The following is a 22828-nucleotide window of genomic DNA, read 5'->3' as shown; positions in this document are numbered from 1 at the left end:
AAGGACACGTCCAACTAAAGCCAAATGTAAAAAAAAAAAAAAAAAATAAAAACTGAAATTAAAATCAACATAATTGGAAAAACAAACTTACATTTTCATGGCTCTGAAAAACACTGAAATAATCATAAAAAATATTTAGTTTTCGTTTCGATAGGTTTTTAAACCTTTAAACCTGCAATCACGTTAACATGAAGATGCCATTAAGCGGCGATTGCACTAGCAGATGTCCTATTGCCCTCATAACATCAGCAAAGACAGAGCGGAAGGAAATCACTACAGTACATTATTGAGAGAAGCAAAGCAGGTAGAACACTAGGGTGATCAGAAGTTGGTCCCGGCTTTACGAGGTGTGTCCTGTCATTTCTCTTAAAAATATAATAATGTCCCGGTATCAGCTGTTAAGCTCACTGATTTTTTTCCCCTTTGAAATGAAATATCGTCAACTTCCATCTTGGTATCGTGTCTTGTATCGATTGCAGGTAAGGGAAGATATTTTATTGCATTGCACGATGATTTGATGATACTTTCATTCTAGTTTTGCAGCAATCCGCTCAGAATCTATCTGGTTAACATGACAACGACTCGCGTGATTGGCGCTCTCTGTCATCATCCAGTGCAAATTAGAAATCCCCGAATGAAAATGCATGTTCAACAAGCTGAAGGTAGCAGATCTATTTCTTTGCACAACACATGAAAATGGAATTGAAATGTTTTGCCGTCACTGTAAATGTTCACTTTCCCATGGCCACAGTGTTAAATAAATGATTGCAGGTCATATTCATACAGCTGTATAAAAAAAAATAAAAATAAAAAAAACAGTACAAGTACTTAAATGTGAAAATGTGGAATTGTATTTTAACTTTGAAGTTCCAATGTTATAACGATTACACATGCAATATGAATATGGATAGAATAGGCTGTATGGAATTTGTATCTAAAATGTAGTTAAAATCATATAAAACAATATATGATAAATTAACTAAAAGATGTTATATTGAATTTAGCTGCATATATATATATATATATATATATACGCATGTATCATGAACCCCCAAGGTGTCCCAGTTTGAGACTTCCAAAATCTGGTCACCCTATAGAAAATGTGCTAGCCGTGTCTGGGACTTCAATTATGACACATGTGAACCTTTATTGGAATGACTATTTGTTGTGTTGCCAATGCATAATGTTAAAAGAAAGAGAACAGAAACAATATCCAGTAATTTATTCTGACTTTCTCTCTCTCTCTCTCCCACACACACAGACATAGTCTTTTCACTCATTCTGTCTTACACCATCAATTAGTGATTTGTTTTATATTTCATTTGGAATTGGTATTTGGAGTTTTGTATAATATAAGTATTATTTACAAACTGTTTTGGGTGTCCAGCTATCTGACCCACACTGCACAAATGCCTGTTTTCCCCATTCTATATGTATCACTTAATATAAAAAACTAAAATTAAAAACTAAATTTAATAAAAAACTAAAACTAACAAAGAACTAACAAACAAAACAAAAACTAAACTAAATTTGAGCGAAAAAATGAAACAAAATAGAAATAAAAACGAAATTAAAAACTTAAAACTATTATAATCTTGGGTTGAACGGCTAGCTGTTGTAGTCAAAACAACATGGAGCTGAACATGCTCAAAACAGTGGAGATGATAGTGGACATTAGAGGAACACCATTCTAAACCTCACCATTCTAAACAGCACTGTGGAAGCAGTGGAGTCATTCAGGTTCCTGGGCACTACCATCTCACAGGACCTGAAGTAGGAGACCCAAATTGACTCCATTGTGGAAAAAGGCCCAGCAGAGGTTACTACTTCCTTCGCCAGCTGAGGAAATTCAACCTGCCACAGGTGCTGCTGATACAGTTCTACTCAGCAGTCATATTGAGTCTATCCTTCAAAGGATAGTCCGGACTGCTGAACGGATTACTGGTTCTCACCTTCCCACCCTCCAAGAACTGTACACCTCCAGAGTGAGGAAAAGGGATGAAAAAATTGCTTTGACCCCATTCACCCAGCACACTACCTTCTTGAACTGTTGCCCTCTGGCCGGCACTACAGGGCACCAGAACAGTTTCTTCCCTCAGGCCATTCAACTTATGAACAGTTAAAACTGCCCCAATATTCTCCATTGTGGCAATAACATCATGTGCATATTCAACTATTAATTCATATTTATATTCCATTTATATTTATTTGATATATCCTACCTCTTCTGCACAATACATTAAATCACCTTGCACATAACTATATATCTGTATATTACATATTTGAAAAACATTATTATTGCCCTAGTGAATTTTTCTCTATCTTATTTTTATTCTTATTTCACTGTTTATATATATATATGTTTATATGTATATTTCAAATGTTTGTATGTATTATGTTGTATATGTATATTTTTTGTATTCTCTTTGCACTGGAAGCTTCTGTCACCATGACAAATTCCTTGTGTGTGTAAATATACTTGGCAACAAAGCTCATTCTGATTCTGACAATGAAAAAAATTTCTAAAAATATATTGTTCAATGTTAGTTCATAATACCTAATGCAAAGAAATGTAGCCTTATTATAAAGTGCTACTGATTATTGAATAAGGATTTTTATTTTGAAATAATTTTAGCAAAATTTCTGTTTTATTTCATTTATACTTAGTGCACAAATGTTTCCAAAAAGACCCTCAACGCACAGACCGATGCAAAAGTTTTACTCTATACAAGGACTCACAAAAAGCAACACCAAGCCGATGAAATATTTTTATTATTTATATTAATTATTTATAATAATTTATAGCAGAGATTAGCTAGAAGAATGTATATTCAACATAAAAATTTGCATGACTTTAAGATTTTACTAATTTCTTTGACTTTTCCAGGGGAATCTTACTTTTAAAATTCTGATATTTCCATGTTTACCATGAACACAGGAACCCTGAAAAGACCTAAGTGTGAGAACTAACTCATAAATATTAATGACTGGTCATTACAATTAATGAGTGGGGATTGTTCATTCAAAAGAATCCATGTGTTGTTGTGATAAATGTTTCTAGTCAGTGAAACATTTCCCAAACCTTAAGCTGAGGGTAGATGTGTCTGATCATTGTGAGATTGAGAGCTCTGGGCCTGTTTAGTGTGACGACACCAGCGTTACCCACTTTCTCAAACAGAACTTCAGAACCAGCTTGACTTGTCATCTGAAAAGGGCATACACTTAATAAAAAATGTTTCGGATGAAGAAACACGCAGAATTGCTAAAATATTATAACATTAAAACATATTAGAAACACAAATATAAGTGTCAGAGTAAGTTCAGACTTACCATGTGTCCGTGTATTCTCTGCAATCTATAGACTGATCGTAGTCTATACAGGTATCAATAAATAAATTAAAAGTTACTGTTACATCAAGTTAATACCCTTCTAGGACCCAGCAACTCATTTTTTCTTTGAGGACATCAGCTTTTTTTAGTGTGTGTGTGTGTGTATGTGTATATATATATATATATATATATATATATATATATATATATATATATACACACACACACACACACACTGGCGGCCAAAAGTTTGGAATAATGTAAAGATTTAACTTATGTTAATAACTTGGTATGTATATTCACCAAAGTGGCATTCAACTGATCACAATGTATAGTCAGGACATTAATAACGTGAAAAATTACTATTACAATTTTAAAAAAAATTTCAGAACTTCTTAAACTACTTCAAAGTGTTCTCATCAAAAAATCCTCCACGTGCAGCAATGACAGCTTTGCAGATCCTTGGCATTCTAGCTGTCAGTTTGTCCAGATACTCGGGTGACATTTCACCCCATGCTTCCTGTAGCACTTGTCATAGATGTGGATGTCTTGTGGGTAGGGCTGCCCCCTAATAGTCGACCAGAGTTTAGTGATGAGAAGAGTCTTGGTCGACCAAGTTTTGATTGGTCGGTTGGACGCAGAGAAAAAAAAAAAAAAAAACTCCATAGGAAACCGACGAACACCGGTATTACCGCTGTTTGGACGCTAGGTGGTACTATGGGGTCATTTTCGTTAAGCAGGGTTAGGGTTAAGCCTACACAATAAAGCAAGACACCTTGATTTCAAACCTTGAACTTTATTTTTTATTTATTTTAGCTAAAAATTTAAATGAAACTGGAAAAAAATTAAGTGCAATTAAAATGAGTGTTGTTCAACTTTTTGAAGGATGGCTTTACAACATTTGTCAACATCTCTCTGGCAAAGAACCTACTTCATCCGTGCATTCTCTACTGGTCGGGAATTTCGTTGTATGGGAAAATACATCATGTGTGTGAATAAATTTGTTTTGTTTCCTCATTCACGATATATAATCGCAATATCCAATTACATCGAGGGATTGGTGAATATTCTTGCTTTAGTGATTTTGCATTGAAAATTAAATTGATTTAAAAATCAAAAAACTTAAATCAAATACATTTCTAAATTCAAATTGTATTCCAAACAAAACTAAAAAGCAATTAAAATAATGAAGTGATAAAATAATAATAATAATAATAATAATATACCATTTACCTTTCAAATCAAATCAAATCACTTTATTGTCACACAGCCATATACACAAGTGCAATGGTGTGTGAAATTCTTGGGTGCAGTTCCAATCAACATAGCAGTCGTGACAGTGATGAGACATATACCAATTTACAATAACATCAAATTAACAACACAATTTAAACATCTGTTATACACATAATTACACTCAACAATATACAAATAATAACATACACTGTACAGTATACAATACGCTGTTTTTTTGTTTTGTTTGTTTTTTACTATATAGATACACATTATTCAATAAAAATTAAAATATATATATATATATTAAAAAAAAAAAAAAAAAAAATATATATATATATATATATATATATATATAGAATGTACAGTAGGTTGTATTGTACTGTATTGACATTCAGGCTGTCGGTTGATAGTCAGTTGTTAAGAGAGACATAATATAATAATAATATAATTTATGACGGTCCGGTGTGAGATATAAGAGTAAGGGTAATAAAGTGCGGTGCTGATGTATATTGATCATGAGAGATCAAGAGTTCAGAAGTCTGATTGTTTGGGGGAAGAAGCTATCATGGAGTCGGCTGGTGCGGGTCCTGATGCTGCGATACCACCTACCTGATGGTAGCAGTGAGAGCAGCCCATGGCTCAGGTGGCTGGAGTCTCTGATGATCCTCCGAGCTTTTTTCACACACCGCCTTGTATATATTTCCTGGAGGGAGGGAAGCTCACCTCCGATGATGTGTTTGGCAGCTCGCACCACCCTTTGCAGTGCTTTGCGGTTGTGGGCGGTGCTATTGCCGTACCAGGCGGAGATACAGCCAGTCAGGATGCTCTCTACAGTGCAGGTGTAGAACCGTGTGAGGATGTGGCGGTTCATTCCAAACTTCCTCAGCCGTCTCAGGAAGAAGAGGCGCTGATGAGCCTTCTTCACAACGACTTCAGTGTGGATGGACCATGTGAGTTCCTCAGTGATGTGGACACCCAGGAACTTGAAGCTGCTGACTCTCTCCACTGGTGCTCCATTGATGGTGATGGGACTGTGTTCTCTGTCTTTTCTCCTGAAGTCCACCACAAGCTCCTTTGTCTTACTGACGTTGAGGGAGAGGTTGTGCTCCTGACACCAGTGTGTCAGAGTGTGCACCTCCTCTCTGTTACCGTCAGTATCCGTCTAAACATGCAGGTGGAAAATTACTAGCACAAATGAAGTCATAAAAACAATTATAAATTTAAAAATAATAATAATAATAATGATGATAATAATCACTTGTCCTTTGTCTTTGAAGATTGTAGTGTACACCTTTGTATGAAATCTTCAGTTTTTTGGCAATTTCAAGCATTGTATAGCCTTCGTTCCTCAAAACAATGATTGACTGATGAGTTTCTAGAGAAAGTTGTTTCTTTTTTGCCATTTTTGACCTAATATTGACCTTAAGATATGCCAGTCTATTGCATACTGTGGCAACTCAAAAACAAACACAAAGACAATGTTAAGCTTCATTTAATGAACCAAACAGCTTTCAGCAGTGTTTGAAATAGTGATTTTCTGTACCAACTTATCAATTTAGCATGATTACTCAAGGATAAGATGTTGGAGTGATGGCTGCTGGAAATGGGGCCTGTCTAGATTTGATAAAAATAAATAAATAAATAAATAAATAGTGATGGTGCTGTTTTTTACATCTGTAATGTCCTGACTATACTTTGTTATCAGTTGAATGCCACTTTGGTAAATTAAAGTACCAATTTCCTTCCAAAACAGCAAAATCTGTACATTATTAAAAACTTTTGGCCACCAGTGTATACACTACCATTCAAAAGTTTAGGGTCACTTACTCATTCTTTTTCACATTTTAGAATAATAGTAAAGTCATCACAACTATGAAATAATAGAAATGGAAATATGGGAATTATGTTGTGACTAAAAAATCCCAAAATAAATCAAAACTATTTTATATTTTAGCATCTTCAAAGTATTCACCCTTTGCCTAGATTTTGCAGACATGTACTCTTGGCATTTTCTAAACCAACTTATTGAGGTATCACCCTGGGATGCTTTTTAAACAGTATTGAAGGAGTTCCCATCTATGCTGGGCACTAACTGGCTGCTTTTCTTAATTATTCGGTCCAAGTCATCCATTTCAAAAACTTTTTTTTATTTTTTATAAAATTTAAATTTTGTAACTACATTTTATATGCTGGCACAATTATATTTTTATCTACAAAACTAATTTCAAACATTTAAACATACGCCTTCAGATCAAAAGGTTTTTAAGATCACGAGAAACTTTTCAGGCAAGTGACCCCAAACTTTAGAATGGTAGTGTAACACACACACACACACACACACTATGCAATCTTTCACAGCATAACTGAGAAACAATGTGTAAAGTTTGGTTCAAGTCTGTTAAGTGGGAGTGGAGATTTCTGTGCCAAACACTCATTTAATGCCTATTAAATGCAGCCACTGCTAATTCATACAAAATAGAACACAATAGAAACTTCAGTTGTAAACGAATAATGTATGAACGGAAAACATAATTTTTTTGTGTATAGTGCATTTTTTGACTTCTACAGAAGACAAATATCCTTAGTCGTTTTTGTCATGTTTACGATGATACAAATATTATGACATGAAAAAAAAAAAAAGAATCCCAAAAGGAATATATACTGTATATCTCGATGGGTGATTGCTTTAGCTATTTACAAATGTTGAATTCTGATTATGTTTAATAACATGAATTACACTGTGTGTAGAAACCCTGACCAGATACAAAATCACTGCAATCTCTTATGCGATAAACCTGTGACACTTCTGTAAGACTTACCTGTGTGCAGATGTTAAGATTATTAATGACATGGCTAAAATTTAAACATTCAAACAGTTCAGTTGATTTTCTGGATCACTGTACACAGGGAGGACAGACCCTGCTGCAACTATTCATTCGTAATTGGTCTTCCTTCATGACGGTATAACGGCGCGACACCATCGAGGAAGTCTCGCCAGAGAGCTTCTACAGGGAAAATGGTCTATGCGAGATAACTACCTCGGTCAACAAGGTCCGTTGTACAATGGTGTCTCTGTTTGTTCCTGACAGGAAGAAGATGCCCTAACTCCGCCCCACCCTAATCCTAACCACATGGACCCTGTAAGGCAGAGTAGCCTGCCAGGAACAACGGATGGCACCTTTCTCCCATCGCGTCAACTAGCGAGTTACGACAGTGAGTCACCGTTTGCGGATAGCATAAATTTGAATTGGGAGAGCCGTAAACTAATACCCTCCTGTCGCAAAATTGTCCGCGCCTGCTCTTATAAACAGCGATTTTTCCGTAGTAAACTCCACACATAGTTCATATCAAAAGGATTGTTTAGTGTAAAACATGTTGAATATTAGCGGACAGTGGTAAATTCATTAAGTGACGAGCTGTTAACTTACAAAAGCAGTTTATTCAGCACACTGAAGCATTTCCCCTATTGACATCCATTAAAAAACGGGCTCTTGTCGCCTCGCCCGTGTACCGCCATAGAATGCCTATGGGACCGCAGCGTTACGTTGTACTTGATAGAAGGACTCTGGTCTTGCGGTTGATCAACTAAGTCCCGATACTGCTCCCTACAGTTTCATTCGCGTCCTGCCATTGTACATCAACACAATTATGCTATTTTTCGTGGTACATCAACCTTATAGTACCGCATATCAAATATTTAAATGTATAAGTGTATATTAAAATTCAAAAGGCGGGATTCGATAACTATGGAAAAGAGAAAACACCTATAAGTAGGCTATGCCTTTGAAGCGACGCCAGAAGTGCGGCCATGTAAAACATGGCGAACAAGAGAGGAACAGCTGTGGCCGTCCTCTTCCATCATATTTTTCTGTTTTATTCAGTACTGATCTTCATTTTTTTTAAATCGCCTCAGCTTCAAAGGACATGCATTTCATGCTAATTCTAAATGCTAGTTCTAAATTCGAATTGCGCTATAAACGAAATGAAAAAAGCAATTAAAATAACGAAGTTATTAAAAAATCTTATATATAACCACCTCCCCAAATCCAAACATTTACCGTACAGCAACAGGTGAAAAATTACTAACAGCATACAAATTAAGAACTAAAGACAATTATAAATGTAAAGATTGTTATAATAATCATCATAATAAGTAAGCCTAAAAAATTCCCTTGTGTTCCCAAAAAATGCCAAATGAGTGTTCTTATCAAATGTGTTTGTATTGCGTTTTAGTAATACAGTTAATGCAGTCTAAAGAAAATAATATAAAACTCAATTACTCAAAATTAAAAATTAAAATTTTAGGTTCAAGGTGAATGCGTCTTGTATTACTTTATGTTTTAATCAATTCGACTTTGTTTCATTAATACAAAGATATATATTACTGAACCTGCAGAGTTGTGTTCACAATGTGTAAGAGCAAACTGCTCCGTGGAAATAAAGCAAACTAAACTCACAGCACCTCACGAGATGATCAGAGATCATGTGCAGCAGTCTCATAGATTACATTATTCTTCCAAACAGTTTTCAGTTGAGTGAAACAGAGAAAAGGAGTGATAACTCTTTACATGCTCTTGTTCCATGAGACAGGATCCCATTGCACGCCTCTGAACAAACAGCGAAGACACGAGCACTGACAGCTTTTCTTTTATCTGTTCTTAAAAATGTAATAAAGTGTGTTTCTTCAAGCGCTTCCTTTTGACTAACAGCATTTCTTGTCATGTGTCACTCAGACGTCTTACATGTCACACATGAGCAAAATTACTTGCACATGAAATACATTTGGACAAGGAGCTGGCAAACTGGATTGAGCAGCGGGTGCTATTTCACACCCTGGGTGCACATAAAAAATAACGAATGTTCATAAAATCGCTCTTAGAAAATGCTCTTAACAGCTAAGATCAATAGTTATTGGGAAACGAGGCTCAGAACTCTATGCATGTGCGTGTGTTGGAGAAGCGCTTTCATTGCACTCGTGAACAGCAGAGCTCACTGCGCACACATATCAAATCAGATGCACATCGGCGGCTTTACTAATTACATTTCGTCAAACACGCGTCTTTGTGTCTTTCTTGTAATATATCACTCCGAGAAGTCTTACAGGTCTCCTTCCACAGTGGCTGGAACATCAGCAAAATACTCCGCATGAAAAATCTGCATTTGGTGGGTGTTCATTTCAAACCTTATTCACCAGGAGCAAGATGTACGATAAAGTTTTTATTTCTATTTTATATTCAATTTGTCATAACAATTTAGTTTTGTTTTCGTTTTCTCAGTGTTTTGTAGTTTCAGTTTAGTTTTTATTTTAGTTTTAGTTTTAGTATTTTTTATGGCTGAAAGCTGAGCGTTTACTGGTATAATTTAAAAAGTCTAATATAATTTCAATTCTCAGGGCAGTCTTGTGTTACCTCTATCTAGTGGTATTTCATGTTTAATGTGGATTGTAAATGCTGCACATTTTATAATATAGGGTGAATATGTGTAAAGTGACAAAGGACAGTTAAGTTTGATCCATATGCATTTCCTTAAATGATTATAAATCATTACTAAACTAATCTTTGGGGAGTAATAAAAATAAAAATAAAAATAAATCAAAGGGATAGTTCACCCAAAAATGAAAATTCTCTCATCATTTACTCACCCTCATGTCATCCCAGATGTGTATGATTTTCTTTCTTCAGCAGAACACAAATAAAGATTTTTAGAAGAATATTTCAGTGGAAGAAAGAAAGTCATACACATCTGGGATGGCATGAGGGTGAATAAATGATGAGAATTTTCATTTTAGGGTCAACTACTCCTTTTTGAGGTTTTAAATTGATAATTTTACATTGGGATGTGTGGCAAAGCTCATTTCATGACCACTGTTGGGAAAAGCAATGGTAATGAAAATGAAATTTGAGGTAAATCTTGTTAAGGTTATAAAGAAGTATAAGCTAACTTAATGTTATGATGTAAAAGTGTATATGAAAATATAAAAATGTATTACAAATAGATGTAGATATTTTCTAGAGAATCATTTTTCCTCTGTCCCACTTTACCAGTACTGCTCAAAAAATCTGGGGTTTTGTCAAAAGAGGGTCTTCAAAGGTTCTTCATCCCAGTATTTAATTTTTATTCATTTTTGCTTTTGACAGAGGTAGAAGACATCCTATAAAGGTATAATCTTAGGTTATGTGTCCTTTAAATCATAATTTAAAGTGTCAAGAAAAGTAAAATTTCCAAAAGTGTCCCACTTTGCCCATGTTCACCTCAGTATAACAAAAACTAAAACTAAAATGAATTTAAGATCATTTTTATTTTATTTTAGTTAGCTTTTGAGTTATGAAAAAGTATTTTTAGTTTAGTTTCAATTTTTTCCAATAATTTCAGTTTTTATTTTTATTTTAGTTAACGAAAGTGATTTAAGTTAGTTTTCATTTTAGTTTACGTTAACTATAATAACAATGCTCAGATACCTCCTGTATGATGTGAATCCACCTGAAGGCTTCAATCTCCACTGGGACGTGTACATTCACATGGCCACATTGGTGAAGACTTTGAGGAAAGAGGAGGTCTGGGTGCTAGTGTTGCCTCCGTGGGAAGAGGAGGACTGTATCACTGGCAGAGCCCTGATATACATCAGGTTCGGATTCCCTGGGGGGAATTCTTCAGTGTAACCAGCCTGCAGGCTAACACAGTCATTGAGTATGAGGAATTCATTGCTGGTAAGAAAATGACTTTTTCTCTTTAAGAGAGAGACACCTGCTGCCATCCACCAGGGGACGGAAGAGCCGCTGCCGGCCACCAAGAGGCGGAGGAGTGGCTGAGGACCGGGTGGGTGGCGTGCCCGCGGGAGCTGAAGAATGTGAATGTGGTATCTATCTATCTACCTGCCTGCCTGCCTGCCTGCCTGCCTATCTCCTACCATTTGTCATAATCTAGACTGAAAAATGATGTCATCATTTACTCACCCTCATGTTGTTCCAAACTTGTGCAACTTATTTTTTTTCTGTGGCACACAAAAGGATGTGTTGGAAAGAATGTTAGAATGTGTTCCATGGAGGAAAGTCATGAGGGTGAGTAAATGATTATATGATATTCATTTTTGGGTGAACTATCCCTCTAACAAAATATGGTAGGTGGGGCTTCGTTTGATCTATTTGGAATTGATCGGATCATGAAAAGCTGGCATTCCATAGCGAAATGGAGTCAGAGGGTTGGAGGGGAGGAGTTGAGAAAAGAGATGGATTGGTGACAAGACCTGAAAAAAAAAGTAAAAAAAAAAATAAAAATAGTTTAATGTTTTTAGTTTGTTACGTTGAACAAACAAATTAATCCTTTATTTGGAATAGTGTGCTATTATGAATCATGCACAAAAACACTAAGAACATGCATTTAAAAAGTAAATAGGGTCAATTTTGATTTCATGTTGACTTGTAGTATCTTGTAGTTAATCTTACCTACTTCTTTCTCCAGAGGCTGGTTTTGGAGCTACGATTAGACCAGAGCTTTGAATGTCACCTGTTTATCAGCCCAAGGCTATGCCTACATCCTGGCCCCCACCCTACAAAATAACTTCACTGCCATGTAAGTCACTTTGAAAACCCACATCCTGTTTTAGAGACTTTTGTTGCTAAAATAAATTTCAAAAGCAGATGGGTGGTCATTGTAAATGTGTTGTTATTGAACCATAGGTCAGTGATGCTGGACAGAGCTGAGACTCTCATGATCGCTATGCTGGGAAAGACTACTGGGATGTAAGTCCATGGATGAGTTTTAAATAGCCATCTGAAAAATAATAAGCCATAATTTCTACAGAATGTCATGGTAGACTTACAATCTAAAATTATTATTCAGTCTTTTACAGCCCTAAAATCTTTTTGGTATGTGGTATAAAGTATTCTTTCTTCTGCAGAACACATTTAAAGAAAAATAGAAAAATATCTTAGATCAGTAGGTACTTAAAATGCAAGTGGATGGTGATCAGACCTTTGAAGCTCCAAAAATCACAGACAGCCAGCATAAACATCATCCATATGACTCCAGTGGTTAAATTAATGTGTTCTAAAGTGATACGATCGCTTTTGGTGCGAAAAAGATAAATTTTCAAGTTCTTTAACTATAAATCATCACTTCTGGACAGCAGCAGTATGCACGTTCACGTCACGAGTGGGCTGAGTTCACGCAGTCTCTCGTGTGACATATTCACGTTGGCATGTTACGGCATGAACCTCTCCAGGCTCCGCCCACCTTCGTCGAGCCTCTTCAAGCTGTGTCACAGTTATTCTCCGTTCTGTTTTATGGACTCTTATTTTGAAATGGTTTTGTGTCATCCATCCTTAGTTTCCCACGAACTACATTCCCCATAATGCACTGCCCTCATCTCAGCCATCTGTTCCCAATCCTCCTCACCTGTTTTCCATTCCTTCATCAGCACCTTTGTGTATAAATACCCTCTAGTTTGTTCTTTCCTTTGTCAGTTCTTAAAGTGTTATTTAATTGGTTATGAATTGTTCCACTCCAGTGTATTTCCTAGATTGATTCCTTATATGATGTTTGTTCCGCTCCAGCGTTTTCTATTAAAAGTCTAAAGTTACTCCTGCGTCTCCTCTCTTCCACTCCACGAACCAACATGACAGCTACTTGCTGGAAGCAATGATTTATAGTTAAAAAGTACTTAAATGTTGATATTTATCGCACCAAAAATGATCGTATCTCTTTTCAAGACATTAATTTATTTAACCACTGGAGTCGTATGGATGACGTTTATGCTGACTGTCTGTGATTTTTGAAGCTGCAAAGGTCTGATCACCATCAAAATGATGAGAGAATTTTCACTTTTTGGGTGAACTAACCCAAAGTTAGTTTTATTGTTTGTCTATGAAGTCTATGAAATTCACCGCATGTGAATTTTTTCATGTAAGCTATAGGGTTAAGGTTAGTAAATCCACAAAATGAAAATTAAATGTAAAGCAACTTTGCATAGGATTGTTGTAGTGAGAAATATATTAAAACATTGTAAACTAACTACAGTTTTTGCAGCAGTAATCCCAGTTGCCATCAGTAGTTTTGCACCACAGGTAACTTTCACCATGGTAACCACAGGGATGATCAGACTTGCAGTTTTTGCCATTCACGGCAGAAAGGCATCATCAGAAGTACAGCAGTAGTCCCAGTTGTCATTATAATCTGTGTAGCATCACAGATATTGTTTTGTCATATTTGGCACAGGCATGGTTACTGTGGCAGAACTTCCCATCTTTAGCTTTACTTTGTCACAGAGGAGGGTTGCAGTAGTCCCAGTCACTAGTCCTAGAGCCTGTCCAACACCAGTAGAAGTCATAGCTGTATGTGGCACAGGGATAATTATCTAAGCAACTCTCTTTTTTAATGGTAATGAGTGAGTACTGTGGTGAGCACTGTACCTCTGTCTGCCCTGAGTTACAGCGGTAGTCCTTGAGCTCTTTCTGGCACAGGCAGTGAAAGGAGCAGCACGGCTTGATTTCACTTCCTGTGTGTCGCAGTCACAGCTGGAACCAGAATCTTTGACACTCTTGCAGTGTGAGCCATCAGCTGCAGTTTTCCACTGTGAAGCAGATTTCTCTGGGACCAGCAGACATTCAACAGGTTCTGACCCCTCGGAGACCTCCCTTTTTCTAAGCTTATCATGACAATGAATCTTTTTTTTTTTTATGGCAGTAGTTATAAGACAAGCACTTCTAGCCATAGTCTTCAGTTGTTCTACCATGTTTTAAAAAGTGAGCAGATTGTAAAAGGTAATTGTTACTACCATGCCTGTCACCTTGGGTCTCTTTGAAGGAGGACTGTCTCTGTCGATGACTGTGTGGAGTCCGAGATGAATTCTGCACATCTGAGGTCATTTGGACTTTTTGGTTCTCTGGCAGCTTAATGAGATTGGAAAACTTGTTCATAACCTCGTTAGATTTACTGCCACCGAAACAATCATCAACAAAAATCTTAACTGATCGAGAAGTTGATGAGAGTTCAGTGTAGAGACTACTGAGCCTATCATCCAGATCTGAAACACTCATCAGGACAATGCTGTCTACAGGATGGTTATCTCCTATATAGCCAAAGGAAAAATACTTGGTATTATCAAATTTGTGTTTATAACAGACAGCTGTCCAGATGTGAGAGGGCACTGTGACCCTTCCAGGGTGCTCAGCACTTTCCCTTCTCGTACATTTGGATTGGGTACAGTTCCTGTGGCAACGTAGGCTGTTGCTTCATCATCTCTCTCAAGTTCCATTCTTAGAATACTCTGCAAATTGCCCTCCCAATTCTTCCATTGGACACGGTTGAAGCATGCATCCATAGATGTGGAATTGGTCAGCATAAATGTTGCATCACAGCCTTCATTGCATTGGAAACTATTGGGGTTCAGGTGTCCATGATCATATCCTGTCTCTGTAGTCATTGCTGATGGCTTGAGTTCTTTTAATAATATTTATATCAAAATTATGCTCACTGTCCATGTACTCAGGATGGGATCTCTCAGAGATCTACAGAAGAAGTATTTTAGAATGATGATTACATTTTTACACATCTACATGTATTTTTTAATTTTTTTTTTTTACAAGTCAAATGATTCAGCATGGGGTAGAAGAGTAAATTGTACAAGCAGGGCTTCATATTCTGTATTTTCACTTTTTAATAACAGAAAAAGTTATGTTCTTCCTGCTTTGGGTTCCAGCTCAAGTTTACCTTAATTTGACATTTTAATTTTAACTTATACTAGAATTGCTGTATTAGTAACATTTAATAGAGTGTCACCCATTCATCCATCTAATAAATGTTTTATATTAATTTGTAATGACAAAATAAAATGGAGACATAATAAGTACACTAATTTAACAACATTAATGCATTAATTTGTTAAATGCAGATCTTAAAATTATGAAATATTTTATTAAACCGTAAAACAGTTACCTGTGGCTCTATGTATCATTTGTTCTTCCTCCGGTGTTGAGCATTCAGGGTCAAATGTATACGCACTGTACAAGGGAATTCTGTGATGAGTCGAGTAGAGTGTAGAATAATAAAAGCCTCCATATTCAAACATCTGACAGATTTTGATTGCATTCTGATCCATCCCGTGGGGTTCTATATTTTGGTTAAAAAAAATGTATACACCCATTAAAGCTTGTCACTACTTTTGCTTAAGCAGTAGGTGCTCTCAGCACAATATAGGTGAGCATGCACAGAAAAACATGGCTTGCTGAGTCTCCTAATACAGAGAGACAATACCAGCAGCACATCTGCTTAAATAGTAGTGTAATCTACACAAGCAGATAGCATTACTATCTCTAGAAGGCTTAACATTTTTGCATATTCTTTGCTAGAGGGCTAGAGAGTTTGTTTCACAGAAGCCTTTGGTAAATGTTACAGTAATATTTGTCTTTTAACCTTCTGTTGCATGTCTGTCTTTTATTCCAGGACATCCAGACAGGTATTTTTTGCTAATACATTAAAGGGATAGTTCACCCAAAAATGAAAATTCTCTAATCATTTTCTCACCCTCATGCCATCCCAGATGTGTATGACTTTCTTTCTTCAGCAGAACACATTTGAAGAAAAATATAAAAATATCTCGGCTCAGTACATCCTTAAAATGCAAGTGGATGGTGATCAGACCTTTTGAAGCTCCAAAAAGCACAGACAGTCAGCATAAACATCATCCATATGACTCCAGTGGATAAATTAATGTCTTGTAAAGCGATATGATCGCTTTTGGTACAAAAAAGATCAGTATTTAAGTACTTTTTAACTATAAATCATCACTTCCGGTCAACAGCTGTATGCGCGTGCGACGTATTCACAGTTGGCATGTTCACGTGAGAACTGACACATGTAGAACACACCCGGAAGAGCACCTCCGTTTACAACTGAGTAGGTGGAATGCTGTACAGAAGCTTCTTCTGTACAGCAAAACCAGAAGCTTGGTTTTGGTTTAGTATGTGACAAGGAGGAGGGCTTGGCCGGGCCTACTCCTCGTCACAGTCCATAACATGTGAATGTGAATATGTCACACGAGAGACTGCATGAACTGTCTCGTGAACACACATGCTGCTGCTGACCGGAAATTATTTATAGTTAAAAAGTGCTTCAATATAGACTTTTTTTTTTTTGCACCAAAAGTGATCGTATCACTTTAGAAGACATTAATTTAACCACTTGAGTTGTATGGTTGACGTTTATTCTGAATGTCAGTGATTTTTGGAGCTTTAAAAGTCTGATCACCATCTACTTGATTTGTAAGGACCTACTGAGCTGAGATATTTTTCTATTTTTCTTCAAATGTGAGAAAGAAAGTCATACAAGTCTGGGATGGCATGAGGGTGAGTAAATAATGAGAGAATTTTCATTTTTGGGTGAACTATCCCTTTAAGTCATGCTTAAGCATGCATGGATATAATTGATTTATATAACAATATTTTACACTAAGTGGCATTTATTTTAAAGGAAGACGGCACAATCACACTTTGTAAGTAAAACCTTTTACAAATATTTTTTTGTGTTAATGTTTAAATGATAAAACAACAGATATACCATTTCATGATAAAGACAAAAGTATACAGTATATTATATTAGTATATTTTAGTGGAACATTTAGTTAATGTCAGGCATGGTTCTATATGAAATACCGGAATATAATACACTTTATTATAAAAGTTAAAATGTTACATCTGTGAAGTGTCAATTATATAATTCATCTTTAAATATTACTGAAACTAAATTTTGTCTCAGACCAGATACGCTCAAAGAACAGAAATTGCATGTCTTTAACATGTACTTTAAAATGTGATTTATATATATGTATTTTTAAATAACGTATTATTAATTCATCATTTGTTTTAAATAAGTAAAGAAGAAAGGCTGTAAATAGGCTAAAATAGGTGCTTATGAGTAAAAGTAGTTGCTAGATTTGCCAAAGTTTGCGAGGTTCATGGCATTGTGTCATGCATATGTCCTGGCTTGTGACTTAAAGTTGGCAAATTTCTTGAGCAAATCTGTATTTATTACTCTTTGTTTTCAGTGTTTCATATCTACATTTTTGTTACTTACTGAATCTGGATGGACCAACTCAACACAGTTTCCAATATCTCACCAGATGCACTTCAACCATTCACACATATCTACTGTATACTGTATGTTACTTAATACAAAAATATATTTATGAATTTAGTACCGAAGCACTGGTAATTTTGATATTGCAACAGGGTCATAAGAACATTCAGGGCTTAAGCCCCGGTAGCCCACCCCTTGCACCACCCATGGTTAACGTGATGAACTACACCTGAATTTGAAATTACATCATACAACCACTAGAAATTACCTTGGGACTATTCTAATAAAAGTAATTGTAAAAATAACTCAGACAAGTTAGTTCTGAGAAAAGGTCTTGCATCATTTGTTTGCAGATGCCACTTGGTTTTATATCTTCTTCTATAATGCAATGACTTTAATACATTCTAAAGTGTGGCTTGAGTCTCCAAATACTTTTTAGGACCACTGTCAGTGAATTTGTAATCATTTTTAAGAGAAATAATTTAGCTTTTATCCTTTTGAAATATTTTATTCTCACCTGATTGCTTAAAATTTAACCAAACTTTTATGGGATTATTGCTCTACAGACACAGTGAAGTATGGTGTTTGCCAAACACTTGTGTATCGTAGGGGATGAGTTCAGGGCCAAGTATCTTAACTCCACTGATAAAGAGGATCAGATACTGTACAACATGGACTGGACACGAATGAATGGTTGTTTCACTTACATTAATGCTCCCATCTCATTTTTCAAATACATGATATGCTAGTGTCACTGATGAATACAGAAAAGATATCATACCCAGGCAACAAGACCTATAATAAAATACTTTTGATTTGTCAGAGCTTTTATTCACTTGTCAAGACAATGCATTTCTGGTATGTTTGCCATGTGCTGTACACCCACGCTCACTTCATTGGTTTGAGAGTGCAGCCATGTTTGTTACACAAACTCTTGTAATCTCTTGAATGCAGAGCAGGCCGGGCAGTGCTAAGAGAGGCCCCTACCTGGGAGTCCACTTGTGCAGGAAGGATTTCATCTGGGGTCACAGAGAGGATGTACCCAGTCTTAAAGTTGGAGTTAAGAAGATCCGTAGTCTCATGAAGAAGCACAAACTCGAGCGAGTTTTTGTTGCCACTGACGCTGATGAAGAATGTACGGACACTACCAAAGACAGAGCTGTCAGTAGAGTATCAATAATGTGCAAATTTGTTGTATTGTACAATAATGTACAAAAATACTGTAATAAAATAATATTTTGATTTAAAGGAATAGTTCACCCAGAAATGAAAAATGTGTCATTGTTTACTCACCCTCATCTCATTCCAAACCTGTATGCTGTTATGATTTTCTGTGAAACACAAAGGAGAAATTTTGAAGAATTTTCAAAAGAATCACGCAGCTCTTTTCCATAAAATGACAATTCATACTGACCACTGCTGTCAATCTCCAAAAATGACAAAAACCAAAATAAAGCACCATAAATGTAGCACCCCAAAAAACACTTGTGATAGAATACAAGTCTTCTAATAAATGTATGTGAGGAGACTGAAATGTAAGTTACTCTCTGATAATTGTGCCCTCTGCTAAAGCTCTGAAATCTCATTCTTAATCGCATTCTGATAAAAAAATATGGCGGCAAGTTTGATTTCATTGATGCTAAAATGCATTTGGTTCTTACGTGTAATGTAAGTGAACGTAGCACACCAGTTTGAAAATGGATAATGAGATTTCAGAGCGTCAGTGGAGGGAAAGGTTTTCAGTGAATAACAGCTTAAATTTCAATATGTTCCTCACACAATGCTGTCATACTGTATGGTGCCAGAAGACTTGGGCTATAGTGAATGAGTCATATATTTTTTAATTTTATTGTGATGTTTGGAGCTTGACAAGCGTAATTACTATAATTCTTAAAAAATTGTCCGTTTGTGTTCCACATAAAAAATGACAGCATTTGGGTTTGGAACAACATGAGAGTGGGTAAACAATGACAAAATTGGCTTTTTTGGATATTTATGACATTGGGTTGCTTCTGCTTGTAGAGCTAGCTAAACTGAAAAGGTTGCTGCCCGAGATGGTCCAATACAAGTACATCTGGGAGGACCTGGATCTCTTAAAGGATGGAGGAGTAGCCATCATAGACCACTGTAAGCAGACAATAAGGTGCTTGAGTCATCCACTCAGATTTATTCACATTTTGTTGCTTTACAAGTCAGTTCAGTTCGCTCTCTTTAACTTTATTTTATTTTCTATCGAGATTGGCTTTCTAAATTTCTGTCTATATAATTAGGTGGGTAGAGCGTCAGTGTTTGAAATTTGCAGACAACTCGTTTAATTTTGGTTTGATTTGATGTTGGAAATTGGGAATAATGTGAATTTAGGTTAAAGACCAATCTTTAATTCATCTCAAAAGTTACTCTTTGGCCAGATTTGATCAATAAATAATGCTATTTTAAGAAGGGAGTGTAACAAAGTTCAATGGAAAGGAGGAGGCGAGAACCAGCTTGACAGTATAAATAATCTTTTAATAAAACAAAAAGACACACACATAAACACATGCAGGGCAGCTGCCCATAACACTCTCTCTCTTGAACTACCGCCTCCGGTCACCTTTATCCCTCTCCAGAGCTTAATTAGCCTGATTAGGGGGCAATTAGCCTGATTAGGGGCCAGTTGTGCAGCATCACGACCTGGACCCGCCCTCCTCCGTGCCACAGGGAGCATTATTTATTTTGCGATTCTATTGATGTGGGTGTGACTTGGAAAGATTATTTCCTTTATAAACAACAAAAACATGACCTATGACATATTAGCTTGCACTGCAACCCATTCAGTCAACTCAGGCAGTTGCTTTACTGGAAAAAAAAATGCTTATTGTTTGATATGACAACCTTGGAACCATTAATCACATTAATCTGTTGTTGGGCATTCCTAATTAATTAGTTTTGCATTACATATTGTTTGCCATGACTTAGCATCATCTAGTAAAATAACACAATACCACCCACTCACACATGTGTTGCCTTTCTTGCCAGGTATTTCATCAGAACATCAGTTTCAGCCTTCTTTTTCAGAATACACGGGGAAAGGGAGATCCTAGGTTTTGATCCTAAAACCACCTATAACTGTTTCTATAGCGAGAAAGAATGCGAGCAGCGCACACACTGGAAAATACTCAGCAAATCTGTGAATGCTGCTCTTCTGTTCTCACAATTCTTTGGTTTTGATTGTTGATACCAAAGGTTATATGTGTACAGAATAACACTGTGATGAAAGCTGTGTTAATGCACCGTTCACAGAAGGTAGTGACTGTTTGAAAATGGTCAAAACAGTTCAAATGTTTTTTCACTTTATTGCGTAATCTTGTGTTTTGTGCCAACTATTTTTGTCTCTGCACAATATATGCCTTTTTAATATGAACAAATGACATATTAGCATACAGTATTAGATTTATTTGTTATTTCTGTCAGTGTTGTGCTGCTGTGTGCTATTTGGCCTAAACATAATGTGCCTTAGTTGTTTTGCCATACAGTATTTTACATATTACAACAGAATTTTTTTTTCTTTTTTTTTTTCGAAAGATGAGGTACAAGATAAAAGATGAACTTCAAATGCCTAGAGGTGTAACATAACATGTTTAATCCCAGGAATGCCAACATCAGCTTTGTTTTTATTCATTGGACGATGAACATTTAAGTTTTTTAATCAGTGTATTTATTTTGTTATTTGAAACTCTATATGTTCTATATTCATGTTACAAGTCATAAAGAAGATACACCGATCAACCACAACATTAAAACCACCTGCCTAATATTGTGTAGGTCCCCCTCGTGCCGTCAAAACAGCTCCAACCTGCATCTCAGAATAGCATCTTAGATTATATTCTTCTCACCACAGTTGTACAGAGGGGTTATCTGAGTTACCATGGACTTTGTCATTTCGAACAAGTCAGGCCATTCTCTGTTGACCTCTCTAATCAACAAGGCGTTTCCGTCCGCAGAACTGCCCCTCACTGGATGTTTTTTGTTTTTGGCACCATTCTGAGTTAATTTTAGAGACTGTTGTGCATGAAAATCCCAGGAGATCAGCATTTACAGAAATACTCAAACCAGCCCATCTGGAATCTGGTTTCATAAGATGGTATTCTGTGTGTAGCTCAAAGCGGTGCTGATCATTTTACCCCAACTTGTGGGTGGAGACAATGCTTTGTGACATTCTCACAGACAAAGGGCAGCAAGAGATGTTTTATAATCATTTGTTCTATTGATGTTTCTGGAAAACTTTTCACAGCAAGTTCTCAAGTTCCGTCTCTTTTTAACAATAGAGTGCAAGTGAGTCCAGGCTGGGGTGTAATTTTTACTCTCAGCATTAGAGCTCAAAACATAGGTTAGGTAAGATATGAATTTAAATTTAAAATATGTGCATTTAAATCATTGTAATTTTGACCTAAATGACAAAAGTACAATTAAACTTTACAACCGGTATAACTGTTGAAAAAAAACAACAACATACTTTACTAAATGGGAGTTGTAGGAGGTTCAGGGCGAAATAAACAAAACAAAACATAAGGATATGTTCTGAACTGGTTGACTTGTGTTGTAGAGTAGACAACAACACATTTTTGGACCAGTACCTACTTAGAGCTGCCATTATTCCATTCCTTTCTTACATTAAAATTAAATTTAGGCATTTGGCAGACATTTTTATTCAAAGCAATTTTCCGAGAATTTAACCCATGACCTTCGTGTTGCTATACTGTCATACTCTATTAGTTGAGCTACAGGATTCATAATAATAAAAATAATAAGAAGATAGGGGTGGGTAATCATGAAAATGTACTATTGCACAAACATAATGACTCTTAATAAGTGCATTATGACTGTTTAGACTAGTGTGCTGTTCACCATATTCTTTAATTCACTGCAGCGTAGGGATGGGCGGATCGATACTTCCGATACTTACGTGGTATCAAGAACATCGATCCTCACATACAAATATCGATTCTGAAGTTTTTTTTTAAACAAGTGATCTTATTATTTAGATAACATGAATATTAATGCATCTCATAAGCTTTGAAGTGGAAAAAAAAATATTATATTTGCGAATACTTGCATGGCATCAGAACTATTTTTTCTTCCGCTTATCTTGAAGCGCAGAAATGCTCAAATACACTATCAGCCAGACGTGACATGTATTATAATGGGATTGTGT

General features: G+C 36.1%; 1 protein-coding gene and 1 pseudogene across 1 annotated transcript in view; one reads left to right on the top strand and one right to left on the bottom strand.

Annotated features, from left to right (window-relative positions):
• The window catches only part of LOC127448033 (3-hydroxyisobutyryl-CoA hydrolase, mitochondrial-like), a 56788-nt gene extending 48592 nt beyond the window's left edge, over positions 1-8196 (bottom strand). Inside the window, exons 1-3 of the mRNA XM_051710296.1 lie at positions 7386-8196; positions 3331-3373; positions 3083-3205 (exon numbers count right to left, since the gene is read on the bottom strand). Of these exons, the coding sequence (XP_051566256.1) occupies positions 3083-3205; positions 3331-3373; positions 7386-7417 (198 nt within the window). The 5' untranslated portion in view covers positions 7418-8196. The remainder of the gene's footprint in view (positions 1-3082; positions 3206-3330; positions 3374-7385) is intronic.
• On the top strand, positions 7522-20851 carry LOC127448032 (GDP-fucose protein O-fucosyltransferase 2-like; annotated as a pseudogene).
• The last annotated feature ends 1977 nt before the right edge of the window (positions 20852-22828 follow it).

Source organism: Myxocyprinus asiaticus, chromosome 11, assembly GCF_019703515.2.
Source record: "Myxocyprinus asiaticus isolate MX2 ecotype Aquarium Trade chromosome 11, UBuf_Myxa_2, whole genome shotgun sequence".
In the NCBI taxonomy this organism is placed as follows: Eukaryota; Metazoa; Chordata; class Actinopteri; order Cypriniformes; family Catostomidae; genus Myxocyprinus; species Myxocyprinus asiaticus.
Note: the sequence above shows the minus strand (reverse complement) of the source record. Positions and strands in the feature narration are given on the sequence as shown.